Source organism: Anabrus simplex, chromosome 5 (genome assembly GCF_040414725.1).
Source record: "Anabrus simplex isolate iqAnaSimp1 chromosome 5, ASM4041472v1, whole genome shotgun sequence".
Classification (NCBI taxonomy): domain Eukaryota; kingdom Metazoa; phylum Arthropoda; class Insecta; order Orthoptera; family Tettigoniidae; genus Anabrus; species Anabrus simplex.
In genome coordinates, this window is record NC_090269.1 from 234675604 (window position 1) to 234692667 (window position 17064).

Consider the following 17064-nt stretch of genomic DNA (forward strand, 5'->3'; position numbering starts at 1 on the left):
CCTGGACTAAACTAGGCAACATAGTAAAGGTCTAATCCTGGATGGGACCGACTCGTTCTTATACCTGAACATCATCCCCTCATTCTGTGAGCTGTGAGGGGTGAAGGGGGTTATGACAAATTCCATTGACCCGGTCACAGTATTTCTACGACGTGACACTTCAGCGCTAGTTCGTATTTTGAACTTACTTCTCCTACAGCCGACTAGATAGCACCCAGCTACACTTTCTTGTCAGCACATGTATTATTAACGCGCGCAAAAGTAGTGTTTGTAGCAAACCTGTTATTAGATTAATCGTGTCCATCGGTGTCGATGTTCATTGTAAGTCTGAAAAGTGTGTGAAGATTAGTGTGATGTATCGGAGTGTATTCCTGTGCGAGCATAAGTGTTTTTAAAATGAATCAAGTGAGCTACTTACAAACAAAATCTCTTAATTACGAAAACAGATTATTAGCTAAAGAAATGGGCCGACCAAGACCAGAGCTTAGCATAAATCGTTCAAAGATAAAAATAGAATCTACAATCACAGTTCTATATACAAGAAGTAAAAAGGGAAGATTAATTTGATTTAATTGATTCCTAGTGTTCCTAGTATGTTGAGTGTGCCCCACACATTTTTATCATCACAAGCCGCCACTGCTCGCGAGCCGAAGTCCTCGGACCCATCCCGGCACTAAAAGCCATACGCCATTTCATTTCATACTGTCTATAGTATGTGGATACATGGGCATATTGTCGTATGTCGAATGCATACCTGGTGCATGCATTTTGGGCATGTTGCAGTATCATACCTTGTTCATTATTGATATCAATAAAAACTGTATCGAGTATTCGAGAATTGGAAATAAAGTGACTGAATGAGCTTTATTTTCAGGGGCGAAGGAAGTGTATTTTTAAACCGCTTCAGGGGATGAAGGATTTGATATATCTTTTGGCACACTTTCGTCATATGTTGCGACCAGTTTAATGTTTCGCTTATAGCCACACCAAGATTCATAACTGTTTCACAATATGGAATAACGGTATTATTTAGTGCTAGAGGAAGAATTTCGTATTGTTTTAAGACGTCTAAGTTTTTCTAAGTGCCGATGGTTATTGCTTGCGGTTTAAGAGGATTTGTTTTGGGATTGTTACTCAATGCAAAATTACTTATGACTTAAATCTGCGTTAACTTGTCGTACAGCACTCTGAATTTTATCACTTCTTGAGCGGCAGTATATCTGCAGATCAACAGCATAAAGATGATACTTGCAGTATATAATCAATTTGGCAACATCGTGTATGTAAATTGCAAACAGTAATGGTCCAAGTACAGACCCTTGGGGGACACCAAGGGTTTTGTCAAGCCAGTCAGATCTGCTATTTTTTACTGTGACACACTGACAGAGCGATTTTTGAGGTACGAACTGAAAACGCTTATTGCCGTCTTGCTGAAATTTAATGAATTCAGTTTTGAAAGTAGCAGTTGAGGAACAACAGTATCAAAAGCACTAGAAAAATCGAGTAGAACCAGTACAATCACTTGTCGAGTGTCCATTGCGTGTCAGATATCATCACTTATGTTCAGTAAGGCAGTCGTTGTTCTGTGTCCTTTCTTGAAACCAGATTGGTAAGGGTCAAGCAGTGAGTAATTAGACAAGTAAGTAAGGACTTGTTCGTGTAACAAGCGTTCTAGTACTTTGGAAAGAGGTGGGAGAATGGATATAGGACGATAATCTGATGGTAAACTAGGAGAATTCTTCTTAGGAATGGGAATGAAGATACCATACTTCCACACAGTTGGGAATACTCCCATTACGAGGCAATGATTAAATACATGCGTCAGAATAGGAAATATTGCACCAATACTATGTTTTTAAATGAAAGATAATGGTTTGTCGTCATTACCCGGAGCATCTGTCTTGAAGGAGTAAATTACACGCTTCACATCGTTCGCATTCACTTTTATGAATGTGAATTTTACTTGATTTACTCGGGAACGAGTATTTATAGCGTTAATATCATCAGCCGCAGTTAGGTCACCATCTGGATTATTATACATACATTATCATTATAGACTGTTATGCCTTTCAGCGTTCAGTCTGCAAGCCTCTGTGAATTTACTAAATGTCGCCACAATCCTCGATTTGCAACTAGTGTTGTGGCCTCATTTAGTTCTATACCTCTTATCTTTAAATCGTTAGAAACCGAGTCTAACCATCGTCGTCTTGGTCTACCTCTACTTCTCTTACCCTCCATAGCAGAGTCCATTATTCTCCTAGGTAACCTATCCTCCTCCATTCGCCTCACATGACCCCACCACCGAAGCCGGTTTATGCGTACAGCTTCATCCATCGAGTTCATTCCTAAATTAGCCTTTATTTCTTCATTCCGAGTGCCCTCCTGCCATTGTTCCCACCTGTTAGTACCAGCAATCATTCTTGCTACTTTCATGTCTGTTACTTCTAACTTATGAATAAGATATCCTGAGTCCACCCAGCTTTCGCTCCCGTAAAGCAAAGTTGGTCTGAAAACAGACCGATGTAAAGATAGTTTCGTCTGGGAGCTGACTTCCTTCTTACAGAATACAGTCGATCGCAGCTGCGAGCTCACTGCATTAGCTTTACGGCACCTTGATTCAATCTCACTTACTATATTACCACTGGATTATTATTATTATTATTATTATTATTATTATTATTATTATTATTATTATTATTATTATTATTATTATTATTACACCGGGCGAATTGGCCGTGCGTTTAGGAGCGCGCAGCTGTGAGCTCGCATCCGGGAGATAGTGGGTTCGAACCCCACTGTCGGCAGCTCTGAAGATGGTTTCCCGTGGTTTCCTATTTTCACACCAGGAAAATGCTGGGGCTGTACCTTAATTAAGGCCACGGCCGCTTCCTTCCCATTCCTAGGCCTTTCCTGTTCCATCGTCGCCATAAGACCTATCTGTGTCGGTGCGACGTAAAGCAAATAGCAAAAATATGTATATATTATTACCATAGTAATTATTATTAGAAATATCATTATTAGTGTATGCTGCTTTCGTAAAATGATAATTTATTTCATCAAGTGTTGAACTTACCCTGATCGTTATCCCTTGAATACATTTATACTTGCTGTTACGAATTAATTGCTTAACTTTATTTCGAAGAATATGGTAATTTTTGAAATCTCTAAATGCTTCCAGTTCACCTAAATCGCCTATACCATGCATCACTATTTGCCATGACCGAAATTAATTCATTTGTTAGCCAAGGAGACGAAGGGTGAGAAACTCGAATTTGCTTCTTCAGAGCGTATTTGTCATACAGTCCTAGTATTAATGAGTTCATTCTGTTAACCGTATCATCAATGTAATTAGTCATATTGCGGTAATTCAATGATTATAAAGGATCGTAGTCTTACTAAATAATGTCAGGAAAGCGTGTGAAAGAAATCAAGAGGACCGTGGTAGGTACAAAACAAGAAACATATTTGCCAAGTTTTAACAAATGAATATATTGTAGTATTGAAAAAAAATCATTTACAAAGAAGTAAGAACAAAAAAGGAAAGATTGAAACACGAATAAAAGAAAAAATGTCGGTACACAACTAGTTATGTTGTTCTTTTGTTTGGAGCCACCAAATTTTTGTTCTGAACATGGATTTTAGAGGATAAATGCAAAATCGATTACGAATGACACCAAATGACACCAAAAAGTCCTGAAAGAATTAAGCCGAACCGGAATGGGAAAATGATAGGGATGAGGAAGGCGATAAAGGGACGTGCAGCTCAACCGACAAGAGGAAAGGGAAGAGAATAAAACGAGAATTAAAAAAAGAAAACTAAGGGGGAAACACTAAGGACGGACAGAACGTTCCCCTTAGTCAGTTACTGCAATTTCAGCCACTCAAAATCTTCATGATAAAACACAGTTGCCATGGCACAATGGAAATAATTCAAAGTTTCTAAATGGACAGGCGAAACTACCAAAAGGGCCTGAAGGGCAGCCGAATAGATATTAACATTTGGGTAACGTTCTTAGCCCACCATCTGCCTTGTAGAAAGAGTTCCAGTTAAAACCAGCACGCTGCGACGAAAGCAATTAACAGCCTCCACACACCAGTACAGTCAAATCCCGGACTGATGAGTCGGGGAAAAATGCGAATTTGTATAGCAGAGAGTGTTGGCGTCTGGAACATGCTGGAAGTATCACGAAGTGTGGATTGGTAGGTGTGACGTGGCGATGTGACGTAACAGGTGGCCCGGATAGCGCTGTTAACGGAGCGGTTGTTTACGGAGCGGAGGCTCCGGGCGCTTTCAATCGTTTGCCTCCGGAGAACCTCCGATTGAATTGCAAGCGCGTAGTTTGAACTTGGCACGGGAGAAATGAACGAGCATTTGTACAGGAATTTATAACTTGTCGCTATTAATGTGAAAAACTACGCCCCTCCGTTAATACTTCAGTTATTTGGCGATTTTACAAATAGGCCTAGCATTCTTACGTACAGACATAATAATTATGTAACAGAACCTCCGATTGAATGACAAGCGCGTAGTGTGAACTTGGTACGGGAGAAATGGAAGAGCATTTTCTCAGGAATGTAAAACTTGTCGCTACTATTGTGCGAAACTAGGCCCCTCAGTTAATACCTTAACTATTTATCGATATTACACATAGCATTCTTACGTATAAACATAATTATGTATTTTCTTAAATATAAACATGTTATAATTTAGGCCTTGTCCGTGACTGTAAATTACTTCGTTATGAAATAATTAATACTATTATCATTGCATGCCGGGCTGAGTGGCTCGGACGTTTGAGGCATTGGCTTTCTGACCCCAACTTCGCAGGTTCGATTCTGGCTCAGTCCGGTGATATTTGAAGATGCTCAAATTCGTCTGCCTCGTGTTGGTAGATTTAATTACACGTAAAAGAACTCCTGCGTAACCAAATTCTGGCATCACGGCGTCCCCGAAAACATTATAAGTAGTTAGTGGGACGTAAAGCCATTATTATTATTATTATTATTATTATTATTATTATTATTATTATTATTATTATTATTATTATTATTATTATTATTATTAGCTGATGTACCCGTGCTTCGCTACGGGATTCTCAGAAAGACTGACTTGGTGGTTTTCCTAACTGAATTCAACATAGGTCATTACAAAAACGTCAGTAGAAATGTAGCGATTGAAAGCAATGTTATCATATAAAATACTCGATCAAATGAAAAACCGCACACTTTCTCACTTTCAACGAACAGTACTACGGTGCCGATCTAAGAGTCCAAAGTTCCAGAACTGGAATAACCAGGTCGCAGACTGCCGTGACCACTCCTCTGTCATTATTTCGTTAATATGCACACTACTCATTCCAATCAGTGGCTCACAGTAGGGATTTTATAGCTCGAATACTATGATGAACCAGTGTGTTACGTACCAGTAAATCAGAAAATGTATGAACCAGAGGAATGGCATGCTAAAGAAGAAAGTTATCTTACACCCCAGCTACTTCCCACCAATATACAGGCAGGCTGTTACAGTCGGTACGACCAAGCGAGTTGGCCGTGTGGTTAGGGGCGCGCAGCTGTGAGATTGCATCCGGGAGATAGTGGATTCGAACCCCATTGCCGGCAACCCTGAAGATGGTATTCGGGAGATGATGGGTTCGAGCCCCACTGTCGGCAGCCCTGACGATGATTCTCCGTGGTTTCCCATTTTCACTCCAGGCAAATGCCGGGACTGTACCTTAATTAAAGCCACGGCCGCTTCCTTCCACTTCCTAGACCTTTCCTATCCCATCGTCGCATAAGACCTATCTGTGTCGGTGCGACGTAAAACAACTAGCAAAGAAAAAAAAAACCATTGAATGACAAGCGCGTAGTGTGAACTTCATACGGGAGGAATGAACGAGCATTTTCACAGGAATTTATGACGTCGCTGTTTTTGCGCGAAACTACACTCCTTCTTTAACTTCTTTTAATGCTATTTGTTCGGGGCGTCGACCTATGAAGATCCTTTGCCCCTATTTGCACCATATATGAGGAAACCTGCGTGTATTATGCAAATGGCGGTAGGGTAAAGTGTTGAATGCGAGGAAAGGAACGTTAAGGATGACACAAACACCCAGTCCCCAGGCCAGGGATATTAATAATTTACAATTAAAAAACTGACCTGGCCGGGAATCGAACCCGGGGCCGCCGGGTGACAGGCGGACGCGTTGCCACCTACACCGCAAGACCAGTTGTTAGGAGTCATTTGTGCCATGTTTTACAGAGCAGCATTTACAGATTTGAACCGCTTGAACTCCTCCCTCCGCTCGTAAATAATCATCCCTTACTTCTGCCACGTCTTTCACGTGTTTTACATATGTCCAGACCGTGCGCGTAGAGGCGCGCGGCTGTGAGCTTGCATCCGGGAGATAGTAGGTTCGAATCCCACTATCGGCAGCCCTGAAGATGGTTTTCCGTGGTTTCCCATTTTCACACCAGGCAAATGCTGGGGCTGTACCTTAATTAAGGCCACGGCCGCTTCCTTCCAACTCCTAGGCCATTCCTATCCCATCGTCGCCATAAGACCTATCTGTGTCGGTGCGACGTAAAACCCCTAGCAAAAAAAAAAAAAAACATATGTCCAGAAATTAAAAACGAATTCTAATTTAACTTGAAATTACTGTATTCTAGCGCCAATATAATGGGAATATTTCCATAATAATGATAATAATAATAATGAACGAACCACTGTGTAAGTTCTGCACAGGTAGGGCCTGTACTTTTCTGAGGAACAACTGAACCTATTAAGATATATTGTTTGTTGTATCTACAGGGTTTATACCTACAGGTATATGGGGTATGTATTATATGTCGATATAATTGCATTTTCTTGATAACAAATGAGAGGATGCATTAATTATTCTGAATGACTATACGTTCTTTGTTAAGGGGTATTGTATGGAATATCGGTGATATAGATCAATTTTTGTTTATGTAGGTAACGATTTTTATAGGGCGCCTACATCCATGGACGTAAGTTTGAAATTACAGCCCACTAAGTTCTTACACTCGGAGCTACTGTTGCGAATAGAGCTGGGAACGGAGCAGTTGCTCCTATGATTGCAATCGGTAGTGCGAGTGAGCGCTCCCTCCAGTATTCTCCGGTAGTAAACTGTTGCTGGGAAACCAATCGGTGCTTCGGCACGCGAGCGGAGGGCGAGCGGAGGACGGAGCAACAGTACTGAATGTGTGCCTCGCTTGCCGTTCCATCCGTGGTGCGCAACGGATGTGCTAGCGACATAGTAAATACTGCTTTATAAGTATGACGAAGGAGAATATAGGAAATATATACATTCTCATTTATCGTTCGTGTTTCATTTGTCGATTACTTTTGTAAAAATTTGCTTTACGTCATGCCGTCTTATGACGACGATGTGATAGGAACGGCTAAGGAGAGTAATTTCTAGGCGTGGAAATGGAAAACGACGTAAAACCATCTTTAGAGCTGCCGACAGTGGGGTTCGAACCCACTTTCATCCGGAAGATAGTGGGATAGAATCCCACTGTCGGCAGCCTTGAAGATGGTTTTCCGTGGTGTCCCACTTCTCCTCCAGGAAAATGCCGGGATGGTACCTAACTGAAGGCCACGGCCGCTTCGTTCCCACTCCCAAACCTTCCCTATCCCATCGTCGCCATAAGACTTATCTGTGTCGGTGCGACATAAAACAAAACCCAAAGTCTCACGCTCCAGGACACTGTCCTTGAGGCGGTATAGGTGGGATCCCTCTCTGCGTCCGAGGGAACACCCAGCCCTGGAGGGTAAATTGATGGAAGGATTATTATTATTATTATTATTATTATTATTATTATTATTATTATTATTATTATTATTGTACTCCCATAACCACTTCTGTGGTTTTCTGTGACGTTAAGGTGCCGACATTTTGTCCCACAGGAGTTCTTTCATGTGCCGGTACAGTAGCGGCGATTAGGGGGGGCGAGAGGGGACAGTCTCGCCCCCCTACTTTGTGGAGAAAACGTTGCATTTGTATTCCATTTTAGCTGGATGAAACAAGGTATTATAGGAATTATTAAAACAAGCAATTTGTACAAGCCCTGTTGTCTTATCAGCTAATTATTTGCTTTAATTAATAACGAAATTATTAGCGGAAATAGGCAACAAAGTCGTTCACGCGGTTAACCGATTTGTATAGCGCCACAGCGAGTACTGTAGTGGAGACTTTGTATGTGCTGTGAGGAAGGGTACGCGTGCATTCGTTAGTCTGGCAGTCTATTTAGTGTCAGTTAGTTTTTTTAGTTTTTTTTTTTTAGTTTGTAGTCAAATACTAAATGATTTTAATTATATAATCACGCCGTACGTCTATTTAATTGTAATACATGTGTAATATTGTTCGTCTCGTGAAAGTTTTATTGTATAGTATTGAATCAAAATCTCAAATAAATATTATCAACACAGGTAAGTTGGTAGGCTGAGAATCTTTACCTCTCTGTCGAAATTCCATTTAGTAGCTTTTTTTTTTCAGTTTTAATGCATAACGTATATACCCCCCCCGCTATATCCCACAAACTGGGGTACTTTGTTGTCTTTACATTTTCCCCCCTACTTCTAATTCCCAATCGCCGCTACTGCCGGTACACCTGACCAACTTCAGGTACCGCCGAGCAAAGTCGGAATTGAAACCGCAAGTTTGAGCTCAGAAGGCCAGCGCTCTACCGTCTGAACTACTCAGCCCGGTACAGCATATAACCAGTTTCAATTAGTTCGTACTCTTCAGTAAAAATTGAAATGGCGTATGACTTTTAGTGCCGAGAGTGTCTGAGGACAAGTTCGGCTCACTAGATGCAGGTCCTTTGATTTGACGTCTTTAGGCGATCTGCGCGTTGTGATGTGGATGAAATGATGATGAAGACGACACATACACTCAGTTCCAGCGCCAGTGAAATTAGCCAATTAAGGTCAAAATTCCCGAACCTGCCGGGAATCGAACCCGGGACCCCTGTGACCAAAGGCCAGCACGCTAACCATTTAGCCATGGAGCCGGATGTACTGTTCCGTAATAAATGAGCTACGAGTATAATTAATGTAAGAACATCGTATATAATACATGTTTACATGCAATGGAATATAATTACCACTTAAACTATTTTACTACCAGTATTAATAATATTGTTAACGCATTTGCAACAGTATAATATATGCCAATATTCAATCTACAGTATTCTATCCACCTGCACCTATTGCAAACTGAACGTCAGCAGATCAAAATCTGTTATTCATAACGTAACAAATAATGCGGCGATCTTGAAACGACTACATCATTTGAATGACAAACGTAGGGGAACACATGCATCTGTGGAATTAGTACTGAAATCTAAATTGTAATTCCTCCTAAGATCACCGTTGCAACATTGCCCACATCAAAGCGTTTGAATTTTCCGCCAGTGAATTCAATCGGAGGACTACCGGAGGTCTCCGGAGGAGCGCTGTAATCGTATTATCCGATTCAATCAACAGGAGGTCCGCCTCCTCTTCACAGCGCTAGGCCCGGAGGGCCCGGAGCAAGTTGATGCTCGCCAGTACAGCAGCTGACGCCGAAAAGAGATGGCCGGGAACCAGTGAACAAGGTATATCCATATATGAGCGTGTCGTAGACAGTAGTAGCACGGGAGGGGACATTACAGTCAGTAGAATGTCATTCCACGGCAGTTGATATGCTTCATTTCGTATTACCTCAGTGTCAAAACGCTTGACGTCCCTTCGCATTATGTAACTGGTTTTGTACTTTGGTACCTTGAGAGAGTAACATAAGTAGATGAGATCGTGGGTAGAAATTCCTGGTACAGCAAGCTGTCCTTGTTTTACGACTTTCTGAGGATTGTTTGTTATAATAAGGTCGATCAAAGTGTGAGACGTGTGGTTTATTGTGTGAATGTGGTTAGTCGCGTCTAGTGTTAGTATACTGTAATCCATACCATGGAATAAATATTGTAAGGATGTTGATTCGTTACTTGTAACCAGGGGATTAGTATTGAAGTCACCAAGAAGGATTATGTTTTCGGACAGCGGAATTAACTTCGATAGTGCCATTTCTAGGTCAGATATATGTCGTATGTCCGGCACCTTGTATACCACTCCGATCAGTCGTTTTAGATTATTAACCAAGAGTTCAACAAACATGAATTCAGGTCAAAAGGGAATCTTAGGATCTGAGGTCATAACTATTTTACTTTTTAAGTCGCTACGGCAATATATAGCGCAACTGCCTCCTACACGATTTAAAAGATCTAGGCGATGTAACGTCATCTTATTCAGTTTAACGAGACCAGATTTGAGTGACTGCTGTAACTAAGTCTCTGTTACACAATTACAATACTGTGAAAGTTGTACCATGATTTTATGAGAATATATTATTTTTATTTATTACAACTCACCTATCTTATCATTTTTTCTTAGGTTTGAGAAGAATATTCTTCATTTACATGCCTTTTGAATATAAGCATGGTCTCTATTTTTATACGACATTTTATCCCATTTCCCTTAATTATATTAAGGAAAAGTATGGCATGATATTTCAGTAAAAGAGCATGTCTCTCACTGCAATGCCAATCATATGTGTTAATTACTACCTCTCTCTCTCTCCAATATTCTGCGAAGTATTGCCTCGTCAAATGCCTGATGTGTGAATGTAAACGTCATAGCACACATTCGATTTAGGTTTTCTGATTTTAGTGAACAGTTGTGTAGTTTTGAGATTGTTTTGGCGAGTTGTTGATTCTTTTAGAATGCGATGTACTGTAGAGTCGCTCCAAAAAAAAAAAAAAAAAAAAAAAAAAATGGAATTTCTATTTATGGCCAATTCCAGGCGTCGCGTGTTTACATTTGTACATTTCTTTTTTAACATATATATGGAACTTACCACCTAAACAAATTGAGATTTATGCTTAATAACGTCTAGATGATACTTAATAACCCCCACAAATTTCATTGTTATAAACCTGATGTATGCGACTGTATAAACTTTTAAACGTAGCGATCGGTGCTTACATGGGATAGACTTTTAACTTCGCATAGGTTTACGTTGTTTTTTTTTCTTTCTAAAATCACCGGGCGAGTTGGCCGTGCGCGTAGAGGCGCGCGGCTGTGAGCTTGCATCCGGGAGATAGTAGGTTCGAATCCCACTATCGGCAGCCCTGAAAATGGTTTTCCGTGGTTTCCCATTTTCACACCAGGCAAATGCTGGGGCTGTACCTTAATTAAGGCCACGGCCGCTTCCTTCCAATTCCTAGGCCTTTCCTATCCCATCGTCGCCATAAGACCTATCTGTGTCGGTGCGACGTAAAGCCACTAGCAAAAAAAAAAAAAAAAAAAAAAAAAAAAATTCTAAAATCTGAATTGTGGTAACCTTTATTAGTAATGTTAATATATTGTTTACAAGAAGGACAAATGTACATTTTGTGGGGAAAAAACCAAATGTGTAAGTTGCGTAATGTCTGCGTAATATATTTAAAAGCGACCGTCGCGTGTTTACTTGACAGCGTCACGGGATTACACACGCGAATCTGCGCTATGGCGACATGAATGATAAAATGCATATTTAATATCGCAGCAACAAATAAGGGTCGAGATGGAGCAGCGGTCAAACGGCTTGCAACCATCAAGACGGACTGGGTTCGAGTCCCGATTAACGCATCTGTGATTCTCGACGTGAAAGTCACGTCCGGTGGTTCGGATTTCACGTAAAATATGATGTTCCGTCGCTTATGATAGTGTGATTATCGGTTACGTAAAACTACAAGCTTCCTTCCCCCCAATAATAATATTATAAACATCTCATTCACCCTCATGTAGATACCGACACTATATCTAGAGGTTCAATTGTTTCTGAGAAAAGTGTATCAGCGAGGAACTTCTGTACGTCATTACGAAATTACGTTGCAGCTGTATACACAGCCTTCAACTTTCATCAATCCAGTTCATGTCGTTCTTTATGAAAACGACATTGATATTATGCCTGGTTTACATTATCATTTAAATGTTAGCCTAGCCATTTTATACGAAAAAAAATAATATTGGGAAATTTGCACTATAATATCTACCTTCATAATCTATATATTACGTAAAATCCATTACAATTCCTGCCCAAGCCCCTGTGGGTAGGCTCAGTAGAATAACATCCGCGGTGTCCCCCACCTGTCGCAAGGGGTGACCACGGGCCGCTAAGCTGAGTCCTGGCATTACATCCACTTACACCTTAATGTATCCTATCCGAGCGCCCTTGGTCAACACTTGTTCTTTTCCGGCCCCGACGGTATTAGGTTTCCGAGACTTAGAAGTCTTTCATTTTCACGCCCTTCGTGGCCCATGTCTTTCTTTGGCCCTCGTTTTTCGGAGTGTCGGAGGTGGCGTGCCGGTTACGTGCCAGATGCGACCGTGCCGGATGCGACCCGGCCATTATCGTGCCAATAGCGACCGAGCGGATAAGCACCGTGCCGCATGCGACCCATCAATCACTTACAATTGATCTGCATTAAGGGCTGTCAGCAAGTGGCAGATTGCTTATAAGTAGCTAACCTGGTCTTTTCTAAAATAAAGGTCTGACACTGTTGTTAGCAGGTTCGAGTGCCATTGCTCGAAAGAAAAATATAATAATGTTGCTGGCTTTACGTCCCAGTAAGTACTTTTATGGTTTAAGGAGACGCCGAGATGCCGGAATTTAGTCCCGCAGGACTTGTGAGGGGATATGATGCTGTTGATGGTGATTCGGCCGTCGTATGGCGACGTAAAGCATTGAGCAGACCCCTTGGTATTGTTCGAGAGGAGTAGGCTACGTGCCGAAACCGGGTTTCATCTCTCCCTAGTTCATTATCATATTTCCACATGCAGATGCGCAGGCCGCCCAAGGCCCCAACACGTCCTCTGACACTTCTTGTACTATTAGGACACGATAGGTAAGTAGGCCTGGCCACAAGCCCAAATAGGGTTTTAACCATTTAATTGTAAACTTCTAGGAATGCAAATGTTCGCCTCCACTCTATTTTAATTTGAACCTGTTGTTTTTCCATAAAGGCCCGGTAGAATGGGTTTTCGATACCCCTGTAAAATTGTATTTCTCTTTTATGTAAATATCTCGGACTGTTGAGCCTAGAAGACAACTAGTGCTGTTTGTTAAATGTAGGTTGTACCTAGAGAGGTCTAGAAAGTGTATAATTTATAGGGCAAAGATGCTCCAGTCATTAATGTAAAAGTTGAAAGTTGACTTTAGAAGGCTGTAAAGTTATAAGGTTCGGAGCGCAGTCTCCTAGACAAATTGGTAGTGCAAAGAGGCTCTGATTATGATGTAGAAGTATTGGGCGATCCGTCTCCTCGACTGTTTTTGAAAGAAGCCGCAGGGCTCTTGAAGAGTATATAATTAGGGAGCTTAAAGCTTACAGTTGTTAATTAATTGTTACTCGATTTTCTAAAATTGTTACCAATACTTATGATCTTTTGTACCTGAATTTTGTAAAGTCTTATTTCTGAAAAAAAGGAAAAAGAAGATAGCTGAGGAAGAAAGATAACCAATAATTAAGTTTTAAATCACTTCTGATTGTCCTATCTTGACCCATTTATGCCCGCACCTTCTTTCACCTCCAATCCACGGAAACCCCGTAACAACAATAATAATAATAATAATAATAATAATAATAATAATAATAATAATAATAATAACGATAATAATAATAATAATAATAATAATAATAATAATAATAATAATAATAATAATAATAATAATAATAATAATAATAGGGGCCGATGGCCTGCGATGTTAGGCCCCTTAAAACAACAAAATAATAATAATAATAATAATAATAATCGCACGATCTTATTTATTGTGTGCAAGCATTCTAACTGACGCAATTTAGGTTGCCTCTGAGTCGATTTCGGCGTTTCACTTTATTCTACGAGACATAGAAAATATCTCTATTGGGCTATCTATGGATGAATATTAATTAATTTTGTCGGGTAAACACCAAACGTGTCACCAGTGATCATTCACATGTCGACATTGTTCAACATGGACTGCGAATGGACTATTTTCCGCCCTTAAAAGAATCCGACTACCTCTTCATGGTTTGGATCCGCGATCTTGGGATTCAGAGGTGTCTGAGGACATGTCCGGCTCGCCCATAGGTGATCTGCGCGTCTGTATTTGGGATCATAATGAGGTAGGAAGAAAGTGAAACCCGGTGCCGGCACGTAGCCTACTCTTGTTGAAAAACACTAAAGGGTCTGCTCAAAGCTTTACGTCTCCATCCGACGGACGAATCACCATCAACAGTGTCATATGCCCTCACTCCATATGAACCCTGCGGAGAGGTTTGGAATTAATAATAATAATAATAATAATAATAATAATAATAATAATAATAATAATAATGTTATTTGTTTTACGTCCCACTAACTACTCTTTTACGGTTTTCGGAGACGCCGAGGTGCCGGAATTTAGTCCCGCAGGAGCTCTTTTACGTGCCAGTAAATCTACCGACACGAGGCTGACGTATTTGAGCACCTTCAAATACCACCGGACTGAGCCAGGATCGAACCTGCCAAGTTGGGGCCAGAAGGCCAGCGCCTTAACCGTCTGAGCCACTTAGCCCAGCAGGTTTGGAATTGAACCTAGGCTTTTTGGTATGCAGTCTAGTGATTATATAGAAATTGTATACCACCACCTCTTCTAACCTGCCGGCCAACACTCTGATGGTAATTTTTTTTTCGACCATCGGGACTCGAACCGGATAACCACGGTGTCAGAACAGATAGACTTGACGCGTTAATGATTATGATTACTTACCCTAGGAGTGTTGCAGTTACGTAGACGACGGAGATATACCCGCAGTCCAGTGTAAAGCTGTAGATGGCCATAGTGACAAGGGACAGGAAGTAGACGGCCAGGGTGGTTTCTCTGCAACAGAAGGTCATACGGAATCCTTTATTACATACATTCATTTCGTTGTTACACAGTCGTCATGAAGAAGCAGGGCACAAGCATGTTCAATTATTGTTAAGGATCCACCAATTCAATAGACTATTTAATCAGATAAAAGACATCACCTGATAGAAATTATTAGTACATGTTTCATCCAAGTGGACTTCTTCAGCTACATACGTCTTCTTCTTCTTAATCTGTTTACCCTTCAGGGTCGGTTTTTCCCTCGGACTCAGCGAGGGATCCTACCTCTACCGCCTCAAGGGCAGTGTCCTGGAGCTTCAGACTTTGGGTCGGGGGATACAACTGGGGAGAATGACCAGTACCGCGCCCAGGTGGCCTCACCTGCTATGCTGAACAGGAGCCTCGTAGAGGGATGGGAAGATTGGAAGGGACAGGCAAGGAAGAGGGAAGGGAGCGGCCATGGCCTTAAGTTAGGTACCATCCCGGCATTTGCCTGGAGAAGAAGTGGGAAACCACGGGAAACCACTTCCAGGTTGGCTGAGGTGGGAATCGAACCCACCTCTACTCAGTTGACCTCCAGAGGCTGAGTGGACCCCGTTTCAGCCCTCGTACCACTTTTCAAATTTCGTGGCAGAGCCGGAAATCGAACCCGAGCCTCCGGGGGTGGCAGCTAATCACACTAACCACTACACCACAGAAGCGGACCAATAGACTATTTAATCAGATAAAAGACATCACCGGAGAGAAATTATTAGTACATGTTTCATCCAAGTGGACTTCTTCAGCTACATAATAAACCATTATTACATTTAGATTATTAGAAAGAGAACAATGGGAATTAAATATTCATAGGATAACTAATGCATGACCCATTACAACTGTGGAATGAACCACGAAATTAAAATACATGAAATAGAAACTACATTTATCGAGTCGTAGAAACATCAAATATTTTTGGCGTGGCAAACCAGTCACATGAAAGTCTTAAAATTGCTCGTTGATATGTTAGTACACTGCGTTTTGATGTAATGGGAAACCAAATTAAACGTGTCGCATGTAACAGTCGATTAAACCAAACATTTTTTTTTTTTTATAAACCGACCTGGGTTATTTCATGGCCAATGTTCAGAAATCTGTGGGGCAACCATAGATTTATACCTATTGAGTGTGCGTAAGGAACAATCAAATTAGGGGTAAATACCCTCCTACAGCTTGGATCAGTCTATTGTAGTGGGCTTCAAAAGGGAACTATTAAACTATTAAGACCTTGCAAACCGATAACCGCATACAACACGTGAAAGACGTGTAATGTTCCCCTCTGGCCACTTTGGAAGTTCTCAAGCTGGTCTGCAGCCATGTTTGTATGTGGCTGGTTCTCTGTGTATTACTTACAGCAGGGCCTCTCAAACGCCCAAAATCTCACGTGTGCAAACCGAGGCGCAGAGGCTCTGTGCACTGTGCATCGGTCCGACTCGGCTTAATTCGGATGGTGTAGTGTGCTGAGAGCGACGAAGCGCTTGGTGATAGACGGCGTGTTTATCAGTGAAATAGATAGGGAGAAGACAACAACACAAGAGTGGAGCAACCTGTTTCGAAGAAAGCAAAGACGTCCGAAAGTCCATTTCAATGGAACTGGGAACTTCCGTATTTTTTTCTCAGTCGTGACGATTTTCGGAACAATAATTACGTGATCATAAAAAAGATCTATTTGTCAATACATAGGCTTTGCTCGAATTCTACCAGAAGGAAGGTTTTCCTAAGCTGCATCGAGAAAAAGCTAAGTTTATTTCTATGTCTGGTTCCATATGGATATGTGAAAGGTTCTTCTTCCTGTTTTGACTCGTACGAAAACGAAATTGCGTGCGAGTATTTGTGATTGTAATTTAAAGAACGCTCTCAGAATTGCTGTTAGCCGATCCCTTGTTCCAGACATTACTGGTATAGTTGCTAAGAAAAAGGAACAAAGAACTAGAGAAGATAAATTGTCTGCTCAAACCAAATTGAAAGAACTTTTTAACACCGGTAACATTGTCCCATCCAACAGAGTATCTCCGCTCACTGCACATAAACATTTCGCAGTGAGGGGAGAAACAGGCGGGGACAAGCTGAACGGGTGAGCAGGTGGAGGGAAAGAGGA

General features: G+C 41.2%; 1 protein-coding gene across 1 annotated transcript in view; it reads right to left on the reverse strand.

The window, feature by feature from the left end:
• The window catches only part of HisT (Histamine transporter), a 213956-nt gene that overhangs the window by 3699 nt on the left and 193193 nt on the right, over positions 1–17064 (reverse strand). The window contains exon 6 of the mRNA XM_067148470.2: positions 14829–14939. Within this exon, the coding sequence (XP_067004571.1) occupies positions 14829–14939 (111 nt within the window). The remainder of the gene's footprint in view (positions 1–14828; positions 14940–17064) is intronic.